The 17530-nt window shown below is 39.1% G+C and overlaps 1 protein-coding gene across 1 annotated transcript in view; it reads right to left on the bottom strand.

The window, feature by feature from the left end:
- The window catches only part of LOC107711792 (voltage-dependent L-type calcium channel subunit alpha-1D-like), a 112774-nt gene that overhangs the window by 82827 nt on the left and 12417 nt on the right, over window positions 1-17530 (bottom strand). The window contains exon 4 of the mRNA XM_016516842.1: window positions 2868-3007. Coding sequence (XP_016372328.1) covers window positions 2868-3007 — 140 coding nt within the window. The remainder of the gene's footprint in view (window positions 1-2867; window positions 3008-17530) is intronic.

The following is a 17530-nucleotide window of genomic DNA, read 5'->3' as shown; positions in this document are numbered from 1 at the left end:
AAAAAATCTAATCTCGATGTGACAGTTCTCTCAAATTTTAGGCCAATTTCTAATCTTCCTTTTATCTCTAAAATCCTTGAGAAGGTAGTTTCTGTCCAATTATTACATTTTTTAGACGCAAATGGAGTTTTTGAATCTTTGCAGTCTGGTTTTAGGAAACATCACAGTACAGAATCTGCTCTCTTAAGAGTGTCAAATTATATTTTATTATCTGTTGATTCTGGGAACTCTGTAATACTTTTGCTGTTGGATTTGAGTCAGCTTTTGATACGGTCGATCATGACCTTCTTATCTCTAGTCTTGAATATTGTGCAGGTATTAGAGGTCATGCACTAAACTGGTTCAAGTTCAAAGGTTCCTAGATCAAGGTTAAAAAGAAAGGGAGACCGGGCTTTTCCCATAGTCGGCCCCAAATTGTGGAATAGTGTACCTTTATCTATTAGGATAATCTCTTCAGAATCTCTGTTTAAAGTAAAGCTTAAAACTCACCTTTTAGAAAAGGCTTTTAACATCTGAGTCGTCCTGAGCATGTCTCTGTTGTCCTCTGTATGTACTACCTCCTGTACCATATGACTTTTATGTTGTTTTATTGTTTTGATTGGTGTTTTATTAATTTGATTTTATAATTTCTTGTACAGCACAATGGTCAACGACTGTTGCTGTATTGTGCTATATAAATAAACAAAACAAACAAACAAACAACATGACATTGAGTAAATGATGACAGAAATTTCATTTTTGTATGAACTATCCATTGAATAATACAGGTGGTAAAACTGAACAAAGTCCATAAAACATGGCCCGTACTCACATATAGACTCATTTATATTACATAAATTATAAATAATTATATAAATTATATATGGTGCTCAAGGTCCTACATACAAAAACCATCAGGGTAACACATGTGACACTAAATTAATGCTATAAATATATTGATGAAATAAAAGAAAATATAAACTGTTAAACTGATAACTAAAATAAAAAAAGTAATTTAAATAAAATGTCAATCATATGTGATGCATCACACAATAACTTTTAGGAATATGCTTTTACTGTATTTTACTATAAATTATAAGATTGATATATATATATATATATATATATATATATATAAAGATTTTAATAAGTCATTTTTTATAAGTGCATGCATTTTTCTTCTTGATAGTATATAGATTTAAACTGTAAACTATATAGTAATTCATACATATAACTTCCAAAAAGCACCAGTTTTACCATATTTTACAGTAACATTATATACAGTATATATATATATATATATATATATGAATATATACACACTCATTTTGTAAATTTGTACATTGATTTTTCATTGCTATGTTTGCTGTCACTATAAATGGTCAAGTTGATGTGTTGTTCACCAGGCAACTGCATCACTTTAGAGTGCCGTACTTTAGCACAAAACCCTGTGATTGTTTTAATGAGCACAGGAAGTGTCACGTCACAAAACAGTAATCAAATTTTTGCACAATCACAATGTTGAGGAAGTTCAGAAGCAAGGGACCATCTGAACCATCACATCTGTGAAACTCTGCAAAGCTGGTATTAAGATACAGACAAATGTCTCTGCAATTCCCAGTAGACTTCTGTTTGAAAAGTCATTATTCTTGAGCTGTCTTGAAGAGTCTGTTTATTTGACAAGTATTTTGGATTACATTCATTTATTGTGTATCTGCGAGTTACGTCTTTTGGACACATCACAAATGTTCACTGTTTAAAGGACGTTATATGCTTGTGAAAAAAGTGCTTAATTATATTAAATGTGCACTTGTAGTGTACTTCAAATCTTAGAGAATATTATTTAAAACTGTACTTGCAGATAATATAATATCAATTAAATAAAATGCCACTTAAGTGTATTTAAAGACAGTATACTTGTTTCTTAGCACACATTTAAGTACTTTGTATTAATGTCAATTTTACTTGAAAGTATAGTTAATTCATTATGACTTCATCATTTGACATGCTTTAAAGAAGTACACTTATTTTGCTGTGTTGACTAACATAAAGCACATGTGAAGTGTTTGATTAAAATTGCAACTATATCATGTTATCTGATGTTACATTTAAAGGTAATACATTTTACTGAATTGCAACATTATTTCGAATATATTTAAATACACAAAATACAAGTTTCAATTTTACATTTACCATAAAAGCTTGTCAGTACATTTGGCAGTACACTTTACTCATACTTCAAAGACGAGTTGTAATAATGAAATGACATATAAAGATATGCTTAAGTCCTACTTAAGTGGGTTAAAAAAGCAGTTCAGCTAAATGCATTGAATGCTTTTTCATTTCATTGAAAATAACATACAATTAAGTGTTCAAAAATATTACAGGACAAAGGAATATAAAATCAAACATGCGTGTGTGTGTGTGTGTGTGTGTGTGTGTGTGTGTGTGAGTGTGTGTGTGTGTGCGTTTTTATGACAAATGAGGACATAAATTTGTATAATGACAAGGGTATGACATAGGTATTACAAGGAGAAGGTGACTTTTCAGGACATTACCCCATGTCCCCACTTTTCACAAAAACAAACCTGTGTGTGTGTGTGTGTACCTACTTAGCCATAATTTGGGGAAAAATTTGTACCCAAAAGTGAGCTAAACCTGACAAAATCTCCAAAAACCTCCCTTTGGGGACGTCCTCATTTGTAAAACTGGTTTAAAAATAAAGTAAACCAAATTTTTTTTTAAATTGTAAAAATGCAGAAAGTTTTCTGTAAGGGGTAGGTTTGGGTGTAGGGTTGGCGTAGGGCGATAGAATATACTATTATTTGATGCATTTTGATGTGCGTGTGTGTGTGTGCGCGCGCAGATGTGTGTGACTGTTCACTTACCCTACTATGACGATGACAAAATCCAACATATTCCAGCCGTTTCTCACATAGGAGTTCTGGTGCATCACAAGTCCATAAGCTATGATCTTGAGGAAGGTTTCAATCGTGAAAATGATCAGGAAGGCATATTCTACCGTTTCCTGTGAAACACAATGATAGAAAAGCAAGATTTTAGTTCTATTCAGCTGTTTTAATTTGAAGAACAACAAGAGCATGTGATTGGTAAATCAATTTGACGTAGAGAATGAGAAAAATCAATATGCATAAAACATTGCTGTTACAGATTTAATATAAACGTTTCACATATATTTTGCATATAAACGTAGATACATAGAGCACATCACATATGATAAACATGGAAGCTTGTGGGTGCGCATCACATGCTAGAACAAACCCTTTTGGCTCTCATGCATTACACTCACATGTTTATCATATGTGATGTGTGTGTCGATCATTGTTTAGATGTTAATCAAAGCCTAAATTACACGTGTTCATATCATATATATTTACAAGACTGGAACTAAACCGCTCTGATGGAGATCAGATTGAACTGCAGGTAAATGTGCATGCTCATGAACCCAAAGATGACGAAAAAGACTACATTCCAAAGTAGTGCATATTTGTAGGTTTTGGAACACAAACTAAAGGATATCAACCTCACGATCTTCAACATGTAAACGTGCTCTACCATTGAGATATAAGCCTGATGCAGATGAGGACATTTTGATGAGATATGGTCAAATTTTAAACAATTAGGATTAAAGCTGCATCAGTTGGATATAAACTAGCCTTCCAATAGAGAAATGAATAGAAGATGTTCATCATACAGTATTTTGTTGGCAAAGACAAATCACATTTTGTCTGCAATCTGAATCAAGCATTTACATCCTAAAGAAAGCACCTGTTTTATGCGTCTTTTTTCTATTCACAAAGACAGAAATCTGAAACTACCTTGACTTTCTTTTTATTAAGAGTACAACAATTGTTCCTATTGTCACATCCTTTCAGATTCAGATTCAGATTCAAGTAGCTTTATTGGCATGGTAAAAAAGTATCTTTACATTGCCAAAGCATAGAAACATTTAAATAGACATTTAACACAAATATACATAAGAATAGAAGTATATAGCATATAGAGTCTATATATCTGTATACAGTAAAATGAAAGTACTAATAAAGTCCTTTCTCTCTCTATCTCTTTTTTTTATAACTTGCTACATATAACTAGCATTCCGAACAACTCTTAATTTCTGGTACAAACAGAAAACAATACATTTCCTTATAACTTATGTATATTAATTTCAATACATTTCCTTATAACTTATGTATATTAATTTCACATTTCCATTAGAACAGTTTCACATTTCTTCTTCTTTTTTTTTCTCATGTGATATAGTCTTTTAAGTATTGAGGTTTCTTTATCAAAAGTCCTGCTTTCGTGACAACAGATGCTGGGATGTCTGTCTGTTTGGTGTTCTGCATCTGATTTTCCACATTGTTGGATGTTTGCGATTGAGCATCTGCAGTTCCTGCATGTTTTGTATTATCAGGAGCAGTAGTCTCTCTTTGGTTAGAGACTCTGGGGGTCATTCGCTGTTCCCTTCGGAGATGTCTCCTGTTCCTCCTTATAACGCCTCCAGAATCCAACTGGACACTGTAGGATCCTGAGTCGATGGGCTCCACCGCTGTCCCCTTTCTCCAGAACTTATGAGGCTCAAATGGTTGTATTCTCACAGGGTCACCTTGTTTTAGTGTCTCTAAGTCTTTGGCTGATCTGTTGTAGTATGTTTGTTGCCGTTGTTGATTTGTTGTCAATTCTCTCAAATAATTCTGAATCTTTGGTTGCAGGAGGCTGGTTTTCGTGGGTAGAAGTGTCTTTGTGCGACGGCTCAGTAGCCTCTGTGCTGGGCTGGTTGACAATCCATGTGTTGGTGTGTTTCTATGATCTAGGATTGCTAAATATGGATCCTGTCTTGACATTTGTGCTTTAAGAATCAATCACTTGGCAGTTTTGACTGCTGATTCTGCCTTGCCATTACTCTGAGGATAGCCAGGTGATGAGGTTTTGTGCAGAAATGCCCAATGGTGACTGAACTTCTGGAACTCCTGTGACGAAAACTGTGGGCCATTGTCAGAGATGACGATGTCTGGAATACCCTGACGGGTGAAGTGACCTTTCAGCTTTCTTATGACAGTAGTAGATTTGGTGACTGGCAGATAATCAATTTCCCCAAAATTGGAATAGTAGTGTACTTAGATAGTCCTTGTTGTCAAAAGTAAACAGGTCCATGCCTACCTTGGCCCAAGGTCTGTCCGGCATATCATGTGTACGCAGTGTCTCCTTTTGCTGGTTACAGTCCACTGCGTGGCAGGTGTCACACTGCTGTACATATGATTTGATCTGCTCGTTCATTCCTTGCCAGTACACACACTCTCAGGCATCCTTCCACACCTAAATGAGATTGCGTTATTGCCCTCCAAAGCTGCTTAGGGATAACAGCTCGTTCACCTCTGAAAACAATGCCAACCTGGTAGCTCAACTCCTCTTGAAACAGGTAATAATGGCCTATTTCTTGTGGTGTGTCAGCCTTGTTCTTTGGCCAACCTTGTAATATGGCTTTAATCAGTGTCTGCAAAGTTTTGTCCTCTTTTGTCGCAGAACAGATTAACGCAAGTCTGTCCGCTGAGATTGGTACATGTTGTGTCATGTTAATTGTCTCTAACTCTGTGTATTCCTGGCAGGCCCTCTAATGCGAGTGTGAGCTTCCTCTGAAAGATTTCAGGGGCCGGATGCAGCCATCAATACCTGCCGAACGGGGAAGAGAATGTGGTGAGATAGCTGGATTCTTCCTCCAGCTTGACGTGCCAGAATCCACTTTTAACATCGCACACAGTAAACACTTTGGCTTTTGACAGTTCAGGGAGTATGTCATCAATAGTGGGTAGTTGGAAATGACAGCGCTTTAAAGCTCTGTTTAAAGGTCTTGGATCTATACATACTCTGAGACTGCCGCTGGGCTTCTGTACGACCACCATACTACTGATCCAAATCTTCCTTCAAAGGTTCCATCATGGCCACTAGAACCCTTCTTTTTGGGAGCTGTACAGGTTTTACAGTGTTATCAATCTCAATTTTGTACTCTCCCTCCAGGCAGCCATCACCCGGGAATACATGAGCATATTCAGTCTTTATCTGCTGTAGTGACCACTGGCTGGTTGCGGACTTTCCTTTGGTAACTATACTGCCTATTGCAAAAATGTTCTCGTAATGCACTTTGATGAGCTTCATAGCTTCACTTGCTTTCTTCCCTATTAGGGGGACAGTACAATTGTTATCCACCACCTGGAATTCCAGCCTGTACAGTTTGTGGTTTCTCAGGTTTCTTACTTTTAGTTTGCACTTTCCTAGTGGTCTCATTTTGCTTTGGTTGTACATTATTAGCACAGTCTTTGTATCCTCCAGTTTTATATCTTGGCTCTGCAGACTGATAGGAATTACATTACAGCTTGCTCCTCAGTCAATCTGAAATTTCACAAGGTCCTTTCCCAAAAGTATCCCTGCGTACAGCTGTTTTCTTTTCATTGTCTTTCTCTTTTTTGATTACAGTCTCTGGATTTGCTACACCCACAGTGAGGCTGTCCTCATACTCATCACTGTCCTGTTCAGTCACTTTGTTTACTGATTTATGGTTTCCTTGTCTCAGCCGGGCTCTACATTTAACTGCAAAGTGATTTGGCTTTCCACACTTTTTACATTTCTTACCAAAAGCTGGGCATTTCTGTTTGTTCTTTTCATGCTCTTTACCACAGAATCTGCACGTGATCATACTGCCGGGTGGATGGCGATATAGACGTGCTCCTTGTCTGACGGCATGCACCTCTTCTACTGCTGCACCTGCAGTGGCTTTGCTGTTCTGTCGCGACAGCTCCGCTGCTCTGCATATACGTATGCACGTCTGTAGTGTTAAATCTTTCTCACGAAGCAGTCTCTCTCTCAGTCCTTCGTTGTTAATTCTGCATACTATTCTGTCGCGTATGAGTGAGTCTTTGATTTCTCCAAAGTTGCATGTTTTAGCAAGCATTCGTAACTCCATGACGTAATTATCGATTGACTGTTCAGCTCCCTGGCTTTTTTAGAAGAATCGATAGCGTTCTACTGTCTCGTTTATACGGGATTACAGTGCTCATCAAACTTTGCAATAATGTTCGTTAACGTTCGTGCATCCGCGGCTACATCACTAGAGAGTTTCCAGCAGTTCCTGACCGCTCTCGCCGATAAGGTAGTAAAACAATTTGACCTTCATCTTTTCCTCCGCATCTGACATAGTTAACTCCAAGTAGAGATTAAACTCGTCCCTCCAGGATTTCCAGGACTTGGATAGATTGTCGTGCCCATGCATAATGGTGATGGGGTCTTTAATCATCTTCCAACTTGTAAACTAACAATCTAAAAGTGCCCATGCTGCCACCATGTTTTATTATGTTCTGTCTTTTTTCTATTCACAAAGACAGAAATCTGAAACTAACTTGACTTTCTTTTTATTAAGCTTGAGAGCCCCTATACACATTTCCACATGCGTTTACCCAGAGCGTGCTTCTCTCTTTTTGTTCCTCACTACAACAAACGTACAACAATTGTTCCTATTGTCACAGCGCCGAGATGTTTGAACTTCATCCTAGATGATCATTTGAAAAAAACATGATCGGAAACATGATTGTGCAATCACGTAAATGGAAAGGAGGTGTTAATCTTAGCCATGTGTGAATGAATCGCTTTCAAATAATAGATATGAGTTAGCTGAAACACTTTCTTTGAGTGAAGATTGTTCAGAACCCAGAAACTGAAAATGAACTGTCCAGACAACATACGCCAGAAATGTGTTAAAGAAATTTGAAATGGGTAAATAAAGATCAATCAACACACCACATCAGCACAATGTTGTCAAATCCTCTGATGATCAAAAAGTTTCAGTCTGCAGTTGGTAGCCTATGTATAGCCTATATATATATATATATATATCCGGTCACCTGCAGGATGGGATGCGATCATTACACTGAAGACCATATAATTTTATGATGGTCTTCAGTGTAATGATCGCATCTCATCCTGCAGGTGACCGGATGACAATGGTTAGACCACAGCACTAAGAATAGCTACAATAGACTTGGATGACTAGATTAATCCCATTTGAACAATAAAATCTCACTGCTGAACATGGCAGGCTGGCCATGTCTATTCGCAAAACAAATCTGTTCAGTCATTGATTTTCACATGAATATACTGCAATACAAACCAATTTCCAAACATGAATTTTGGCAGTGCATTAATCCATTTTACATCATGCGCCCTCCTTTGTCTTAAAGCACTTAAGCTCATCAAATACTTCAGGTACTTTCACGTGTGGTGGACTTACATAAGGACAGAGTCTGAGGGCAAAGACAAGCTGCCTGATGGCCACAGTGACGCAGTATCCAGTTTAGTTGATGGCAGCATTAGACTAACAAGTCTACATGCTCTAAAAGCAATGTCGTTTACTTGTTGGCCAAAGCAACACGTTGCCCTATGGATGGTGTAAACTGAACAAGGTAGATCATGTGCTCCTCTGTTCAACAGAAGTGATGATGCAGTAGTTTATGAATGGTCATTTGCCATGTGCAGTTGGTCATGCTGAGTGAATTCTGACTGCTGTTTGACTTTAAAGCAGAAAACACACCTGGACCACAGTAAACTGATCCCAGTACTTGGTTTGGGAATTCTGAAGCTCGGGTAGCCTGCTTAATTGACCTTTCACAAAGACCCGGCCACTTTGTTACTGTTGCTGCATATGGTCTTCAGTGTAATGATCGCATCTCATCCTGCAGGTGACCGGATGACAATGGTTAGACCACAGCACTAAGAATAGCTACAATAGACTTGGATGACTAGATTAATCCCATTTGAACAATAAAATCTCACTGCTGAACATGGCAGGCTGGCCATGTCTATTCGCAAAACAAATCTGTTCAGTCATTGATTTTCACATGAATATACTGCAATACAAACCAATTTCCAAACATGAATTTTGGCAGTGCATTAATCCATTTTACATCATGCGCCCTCCTTTGTCTTAAAGCACTTAAGCTCATCAAATACTTCAGGTACTTTCACGTGTGGTGGACTTACATAAGGACAGAGTCTGAGGGCAAAGACAAGCTGCCTGATGGCCACAGTGACGCAGTATCCAGTTTAGTTGATGGCAGCATTAGACTAACAAGTCTACATGCTCTAAAAGCAATGTCGTTTACTTGTTGGCCAAAGCAACACGTTGCCCTATGGATGGTGTAAAGTGAACAAGGTAGATCATGTGCAGATGATGCAGTAGTTTATGAATGGTCATTTGCCATGTGCAGTTGGTCATGCTGAGTGAATTCTGACTGCTGTTTGACTTTAAAGCAGAAAACACACCTGGACCACAGTAAACTGATCCCAGTACTTGGTTTGGGAATTCTGAAGCTCGGGTAGCCTGCTTAATTGACCTTTCACAAAGACCCGGCCACTTTGTTACTGTTGCTGCATCTGACAAGCCAGGCTCATGCCACACATCATGTTCTCACACGGAGCAAAGAGAAAACTGACAATGCACCAACAGACAAGACAGAGTAGGATACTGTAGGCATGAAACAAAGTCTCAGCTTTCAAATTGTGAGAAGAATGTTTTAAGAAATTCAAACAATAAATACCGTTTTGTGGCTCTTTAATGCATTGTGACAGATCACTGTAGCGCTTCATTTCAAGTTCAATCTTTTCATTTTTACTAGTTATAGCATGAAATAAACATGAATGAATATCAGGAGGTATCTTGTTTCAACCATGGAAAGATATCAATACACACCATTTTTCAAGTTCAAGTCCACTGAAGTTAATCTTCTCTCCTGTCTGGTTTGTTTGTCAGACAAAAATGGCAGATTCCATGTTATGATTGGTCAGATCGCCTGTCAATCAAACCCCCAGCGAATGGTCAATTGGCAAAGTTTGATTTGGTCAGACAGTGCCGTCACTTGCAATCATAGTTTTAATTGGTTAGTTCCAGCAAATTGTTCTTTGCTTTATAGTGTTACAACAGCCAAACAGCACTGTTTTTATCACTCCGCTATATTTGTTCCAGACAGATCGTCAGTCTGTGCATTAGGGGTAGGATTTTACACTGACTCTTTCTGCAGTCACTCAATTTTTGCTCATTCAACTGTTTTGTTCTGATCCCTTCAGGAATGAAATAAGTGACTGTCTTTACGAGTGAGTCACTGAATCTTTCAATCAACTATTGTGATCTTGTGATCTGAGTTCAAACACCATGGCTTCCAGTACAGCTGAATCCACTATGAATGCCGATTCATAGATTTGGAAATTACATTTGCTTAAATAAAAAACCTTTATAATTTAAAAAACTTTTGTGTTTACTTCAATTGCCTGGGTTTTTATGTTATATTTTTTGCTTTCATTGAAACAAAAGACAAAATAAATCATGATGGGTGCTGTCACAATCCCAGTTTTGTGTTCCCCAGTCGTGTTTAGGACCCTTGTCTTGGCATTTTTGTTCCCTGTTCACTTCCTTTGTTCAGTTCCTGTCTCTGTTTGTCTTGCCTTGTCTTGCCTAACCCTAACACAATCACAGTAAAGACAGATGATATTAAGGCCTATGTCTAGAATTATGATATCAGACCATGTCTCTAATGAGCCCATTTTTACCTCTACATAAACTCTCAAGCAAGTACTAGTTGCACAGTCATTAATAACAAGTCACAGAGGAAGCCAGCACTGTGAAGTGACTGAGCTTTTAAGCACTTGTTATAGGATGCCATGAATAATTAAGAAAAATGTTCCCACTTTATATTAGGTGGCCTTAACTACTATGTACTTAAATCAAAAATAAGTACAATGTCATTTTTGGGTGGGTTAAGGTGTAAGGGACCGGTCAACAGTGTAATTATAAACGGAATTACAGAAATTAATTATAGATGTAATCACATGCAGGTATTTTTTTCAAAATATAAGTACAATGTAAAACATATATGTGCACAATAAGTGTGTTGTATCTAATGAGTAATTTAAATGTAAGTACATAATAGTTAAGGCCACCTAATATAAAGTGGGACCAGAAAAATTAGTCCTCTCACAGGTCAAGGCATTGATGTAACAATACTTACTTCAAATGTAGAATTCAGTCACACACAAAAAAACTACATTATGCACTATACAATATAATGTTATGTTTGACTTTCAAAGAAACTTCATTGCATCACATTGCTGTTCACAAAAAAAATCTGAACAACTGATTCTCATAACACTGATTTTATGCTTGGAAACATGCACAGGAGAGCAATGATGGCTGCCACAACTTTACTATGGAATTGCTTGATAATCTGGTTATTTTTAACCAAAAAATATCAGAACACTTGGAAAATATTCATCTAGTCACATGGCCTTGCTACACACTGAAGTGATGTACTGCCACTGCACTGCAATCACCCAAGAAGACATTTATTATTGTACAGAAGTAAACCAGTAGCACGGGTTTGGAATGACACAAGGGTGAGTAAAAGAATTTTCAGTTTTGGGCAAACTGTCCCTTTAAACTCACAAAATAAAGTATTAAAGTACAAAAGTATTTAATTGAACAGCTGGTCGAGTGAAATAAGGGTCGTAGTGTGAGAAAAGAGAGACAGTGGATGGAGTGAGAGATGAGAGAGTGAGTGAAGATATAATCCTCCTATGATCCTCTTTCATCACAGAGGAAAACAACTGCAAGCGTATTTGTTTATTTCACGTACTGTAAAGCTTGTTGCGTTTGCTTCACACACAACTTTCACTCATCTGTGTATACGAAAGCCCCCATTCAGCCTCGCCATAAATTAACAGACACACAAGCGGTTCTTGCTACAGTTGACCAACGCTCACCATTTCACACTTGTTCAAAGGGCTTTCCCAAAGGCATGTGTGGAATTGAGAATATAGGTTTGTAGGCTGGAAATGATCGATGAACATGCATGAGTGAGTGCAATGGAAATCCAGAGAGAAAGAAAGGTTAAACACTGGTGTCACTGACTCGGTTGAGGCTAATCTTACTGGACAAGCCCAGTGCTGCTCAAAGCCCTGGAGCTCAGCGGACACCCGACCAAATGCTCACACTGATTTAAAAGAAAAAAGACTATATGTGTCACGATAACTAAACTGTATGAAGTCCAGAAACTGTTAGCAATCACTAGTATTTGCGCCTGGTTTTCTGAATATGAGGTCAGTTCACTAAAGATCATGCATGAGATCAGCCAAAGACAATCAGATCTGAATTGTGTTTACTATTAACTCTTTCGCTGCTTTGGACAGAATTATCCGGCTTTCAATGTTTTCACTGGTATGTGGAAGGAAATAATATTTCTGAAATAGTATTAAATCTCTTGATCAAAACATTGTGAAGAAGAAGCAGAAACAAGCGATTGTGTAATTAAGCAGATGTATATGTAAAAAAAAATTAATCAAGCATTAAACAGGATATTAATCAAAACTGTCTAAAGTTACCGAATGAAATGTCGACCAAGGAAGTAGTTTAGGACTGTGAAGGTTTGATGGAATCTACTCAATCTATGTTTTGATCATCGATCTGAATCTGATTCAGACGTAGTCTTTGGCAAAAAACAGCTTTTCCCTGCTTTTTGTTTAAAATGTTGCTTTTTTTATTTTTTTATTTTTATTTTTGTGAAAACGATCAAAAATGCTGGTGGATGCTGGCAACTTTTTTAAAAAGTTAACAAATAAAACAGAGTATTATTATTATTATTATTATTATTATTATTATTATTATTAGACCAGAGCTTTTATTTTGGTGGAAAGCCACGGGGAAATCGTAAAGCTTCTCTTTTGCTGACAAGAGATTTTTAAACAATTACACATTTGTGAAGACTGGGGGTGCGTGTTGAGTATTTAGATGCATGTTATAAAAGACCCAAACTCACAACATTTGCAAACATGTACAGGTGCATCTCAATAAATTAGAATGTCCTCAGGAAACCTTTGCAGGAGTTTTGAGTTGATTAGCTGATTGGCATTTCACCATATTCTAATTTGTTGAGATGGTGAATTGGTGGGTTTTTGTTAAATGTGAGCCAAAATCATCACAATTAAAAGAACCAAAGACTTAAACTACTTCAGTCTGTGTGCATTGAATTTATTTAATACACGAGTTTCACAATTTGAGTTGAATTACTGAAATAAATGAACTTTTCCACGACATTCTAATTAATTGAGATGCACCTGTAGTTTTATTTCAAACATTCGTTCGGTATCTCACTATGGGAATCGCCTCGGGCGTGACCAATCCTGGAAGCACCAACTACCGATTGGTTGACAGACCAATCACGACAGTGAGGTGGGAGTCCCGCCTCCCTCATATATATCACTGCTTGCGGTCCCTACTTCATTCTCGTTCTCTTCCCCGTGAAGATCCTCATTGGAAGCTATCATCAGCAGATCCTTGTAAGAGTGGCCACTTAACTGTTCACGGACGAGCCACATTTTAGGTACATCGCCGAACACGGCTGCTTTTTTTTGGGAAAATATTCTCTGTGAAAGTGAATATTTTCTTTCTGCTATATCTATATCTTTGTGGCAGGGGACCAGCGCGTCAAGGCGGGTTCTCATTTTCTTTATCGAGCAGTTACAGCTCCTTTCTCTCAATTATTCCCTCACGTTAAGGGAATAATTGCTGTAAGGCCTGATATCGAGAGGCACGTTGTGGTGATCTCGTTAATCTAGGGTTTTAGAGCACAGAGTACGAGTTGCGGCCGCGAATAAAGGGGACCAGAGTCTTTCGCGCCTCCCACGGAGATGAACGAGGTTGCTCCGCAGGCCCAGTGCAGCTGGGGAGAGTTGATGGACGAGATTTCTCCTGAACTTCCTCCCCTCTTTGAATCAGACCCTTTTAGTGGGGGACAAAGAGGAGGAGGAGGAAGATGATGAGACGATTGCTCATCTTTTAGAGGAAGATTTGGAGGAAGACGAAGAGGATGCTATCCTCCCTCCTAATCTTTCTTCCAGGCCTGGCAGTGCTATGGGTGAGTCCCCCTCCCCCATGCCAGGGGAACTGGACCTCATTGAAATGTGTAGGAGGGCAGCTGCCAAACTCTCTATCAACTGGCCATCTCAGCAAGAGGGCCAGGGCACAGAGAGGGATTTAAATGTTGGGAAGAGGCTGCCGTTGCACACTTCCCCAGTCAAGTAGCTGATACCAGCCGTCCCAGCATGTGTCGCAGAGATGCGGCGCTTCTGGGACAAATTCTTCTCAGATAGGGTTCCTGTTAAACGTTTCTCTAGACTGGATGTCCACAATATGGAGGAGTTGGGGATGTCCAACACTCCCCAGTCGAATTGTCAGTGGCAAGTCACCTCCACCCCAATCGGCGGGCAGTCCTATTCTCCTCCTCTTCTTCACTGCTGGGACGGACAGAGAGGTTGTCTGCTTCTCTGTTTCATAAAATGTATCACTCCTTTGCCCTGGCTGTCAGAGCCCTAAATGCCACCTCACTGCTCACAGCGTACCAGGCTGAGCTCATGGAGGAGATGGGGAGGCAGATTGATGCTGGGTCACCCGACTCAGCATTGTGGGAAATTGATGGGCTTCAAAACAAAAATTAAAATAGGAAAAATATGCAATATGAAAATAATTGAAGACAAAATGTGTTTTACTGAGAAAAAACAAGATTTGTTTTTTAAAAAGCCTTTTTCCAAAAGGTACATCTGGACTCTGAATACGGTACACACAAATACATCAAAATCAGAGCTGCATCCCCCAGCTCCCCGGCGCCGCCGCGCCATCAGTGAGAGAGAGCTACAGCGGTCCGCTCTCTGCTCAAGAATGGGGTTATCGTCTGCAGTTTGCTGTAAAACCTCCACTTTTCAACAGTGTGTTAATGTCAACAGCAGAAGGGGAGTCAGCTCGGATTTTAGAGGAGGAAATAACCTCTTTATTGAACAAAAGAATAATCGGGGTGGTGCCGCGGGAGGACTCAGCACGGCTTTTACTCCCGGTACTTTGTCATTCCCAAAAGAGGCAGGGGTCTCCGTCCCATTCTGGATTTGCGGAACCTCAACAAACACCTCAGAAAATACAAGTTCAAAATCCTCACAATAAAAACATTATACAGTGTTATTCGTCGTTATTCGTCGAGACTGGTTTACATCAGTAGATTTGAAGGACGCTTACTTTCACATAAGTATTTATCTGGCACACAGAAAATTCCTCAGGTTTGCCTATCAGGGCACAGCCTACGAATTTTTGACAGTTCTGTTCGGTTTGGCATTAGCCCCAAGAACTTTCACGAAATGTGTCGAGGCGGCTCTAACACCGCTGAGAATAGCGGGTCTCAGAGTGTCAGCTTATTTGGACGATCTCCTCCTCTCAGCTCCGTCGCGGCAGCAGGCGGAGATAGATATGAATCTGCATGTGTCTCATTTAAAAGGCTTAGGCTTCAAAATAAAGGAGACGAAAAGCTGCTTAGTGCCCACGCAAGAAATAATTTACCTGGGTCTCAGGCTGAACTCAGACCTGTGTCAAGTGTTTCTATTAGAGGACCGCATCAGGTCAATTCGTGGTTGTCTCTCCCTTTTCCATAGAGGGAAAAAGGTCCCATTCAGACTGTTTACGTCTTCTAGGGCTGATGGCCTCGGCAGTGTCTGTCATCCCATTCGGACTTTTGCGAATGAGAGAGTTTCAATGCTGGGTAGCGGCACAGCGCTTATGTCCGAAGCGCCACCTCAACCGCAAAGTGAGTGTCATCACATTGCTTGTGCGCTCTCCGCTGCTGAAGAGATCGAGCTTTTCTTGATTCAGGGACTCTGCTGGGAGTTATTTCTCTGAGAAAAGTGGTAACGACGGATGCGTCACTCACAGGTTGGGGTGCAGTGTGCGAGGGCAGAATAGCAAAAGGAAAATGGCCTGTCTCGCTATAGAACGCACATATAAACTTCCTGGAACTGTTAACAGTGTTTCTAGCATTGAAACATTTCGAGCAGTTCCTACAGAATCAACACGTTTTGGTCAGATCAGACAACACAACGACGGTGGTATATATAAATCGCCAAGGGGGAACACGTTCTCCCCAGCTTCACAGTCTAGCACGAAAAACTCATGGTGTGGGGCATGAAGCATTTTCATTCATTACGGGTGACTTATGTCCTGGGAATAATGAATGTGGGGGCAGATCTCCTGTCCAGGGGGAATCCTCTGTATGGAGAATGGACTCTCCACCCTCAGGTAGTGAACCAGTTGTGGGAGAGGTTCGGCCGAGCTGCAGTAGATCTCTTCGTCTCTCACAAAAATACTCATTGCACTCTATTATTTTCTCTGGCGAGAGACGGTGGGTGTGGATGCTTTGGCTCACCCGTGGCCAAACCTACTGCTTTACTGCTTTTCTTCCTCTGAGTCTGATCGTACCAACTCTAACAAGAGTAAGAGAGTGCAGTCACTCAGTAATACTGATCGCTCCGAACTGGCCAGGGAAGTTGTGGCTGACAGAGATAATCCAGCTCCTGCGCGATCGGACCTGGCCTCTCCCGTTGCGCAGAGGCCTCCTCTCAGTACCGTTTCTAGGCATAGGCAAGCTAGGCGGTATGCCATTGGATCAGAGCACTGTCAATTGCTGCTTCTTGATTGTTGCATGCAAAGTTTGCATTTGGAGCGCTCAATAATGCCATTAGATCAATGGGTTCTGTCAGTGCTTTGGCAAGGTAAGGCTTTTTTTTGTCATGCAATAAAACTAAGTTCAAAGGCCAATTTAAAATATTGGTACAGTAAAAAGTGCACAAAATCAGTATTTTTTTAGGCAGTATTTGTGGCAGTTGAGAAATCATGTCGTGAAATTATCCAAAAGGTGTGCGGTTTTTTGCCAATGCATTGTTAAAGGTTCAGTGTGTCGTTTAATATTCCCATATAAAACTTTAACAGCCAATTAAAAAATATTGGTGTAGTAAAACTCACTAATTCACAAGATAAATACATCCTTTATTAAACGGCTTTGTCGAATTTAACACATCCTTACGGAAGTGTCGAAATGTTTAATCAAATAATTCGCTTCCAACAGCGCCCAATGGGAGCATAGAGGGCAGCGTGTCATGTTATTTAAAGGAGAAGTTCACGCTTCAAAGAGTAACAAAGGAATAAGTAGCTGAATTCTGATTACTTTTATGCCACTGATCAGGCTTTTTATATGTAGTTTGGGGTAACAAAGGGTTTATAGGTTTGACTGAAATAATAATGTAATAACTGACACAACAACAAAAAAGCAATTGAACAATAACAGATAAAGACAAAAAGTAGCCATTGATAATATCTAAACATGTACCCAACTCCAAATAAAATTAATTTATGTGAGATGTCAATTTCTTAGCAACTAGGGATTGTTCATAGATGTAACACACAGGCATCCAGTGGCTATAATGGTATTGCAGATAATAAATTGTGCAAATTTTTTATCTTAACAGTCAATTTACAAATAATGTGTTCAGATTTGTGGAACTCACAATGCGCTAAATCTCCACAAATTAGTGTCATTACTATGACAACCAATTTGAATGTGACAAGAAACTGATGTCTGAAAAGAAATTATTTATATATATATATATATATATATATATA

The sequence above is a fragment of the Sinocyclocheilus rhinocerous genome, unplaced genomic scaffold (genome assembly GCF_001515625.1).
Source record: "Sinocyclocheilus rhinocerous isolate Xijiao unplaced genomic scaffold, SAMN03320098_v1.1 scaffold958, whole genome shotgun sequence".
NCBI classification, from domain to species: Eukaryota; Metazoa; Chordata; class Actinopteri; order Cypriniformes; family Cyprinidae; genus Sinocyclocheilus; species Sinocyclocheilus rhinocerous.
Note: the sequence above shows the minus strand (reverse complement) of the source record. Positions and strands in the feature narration are given on the sequence as shown.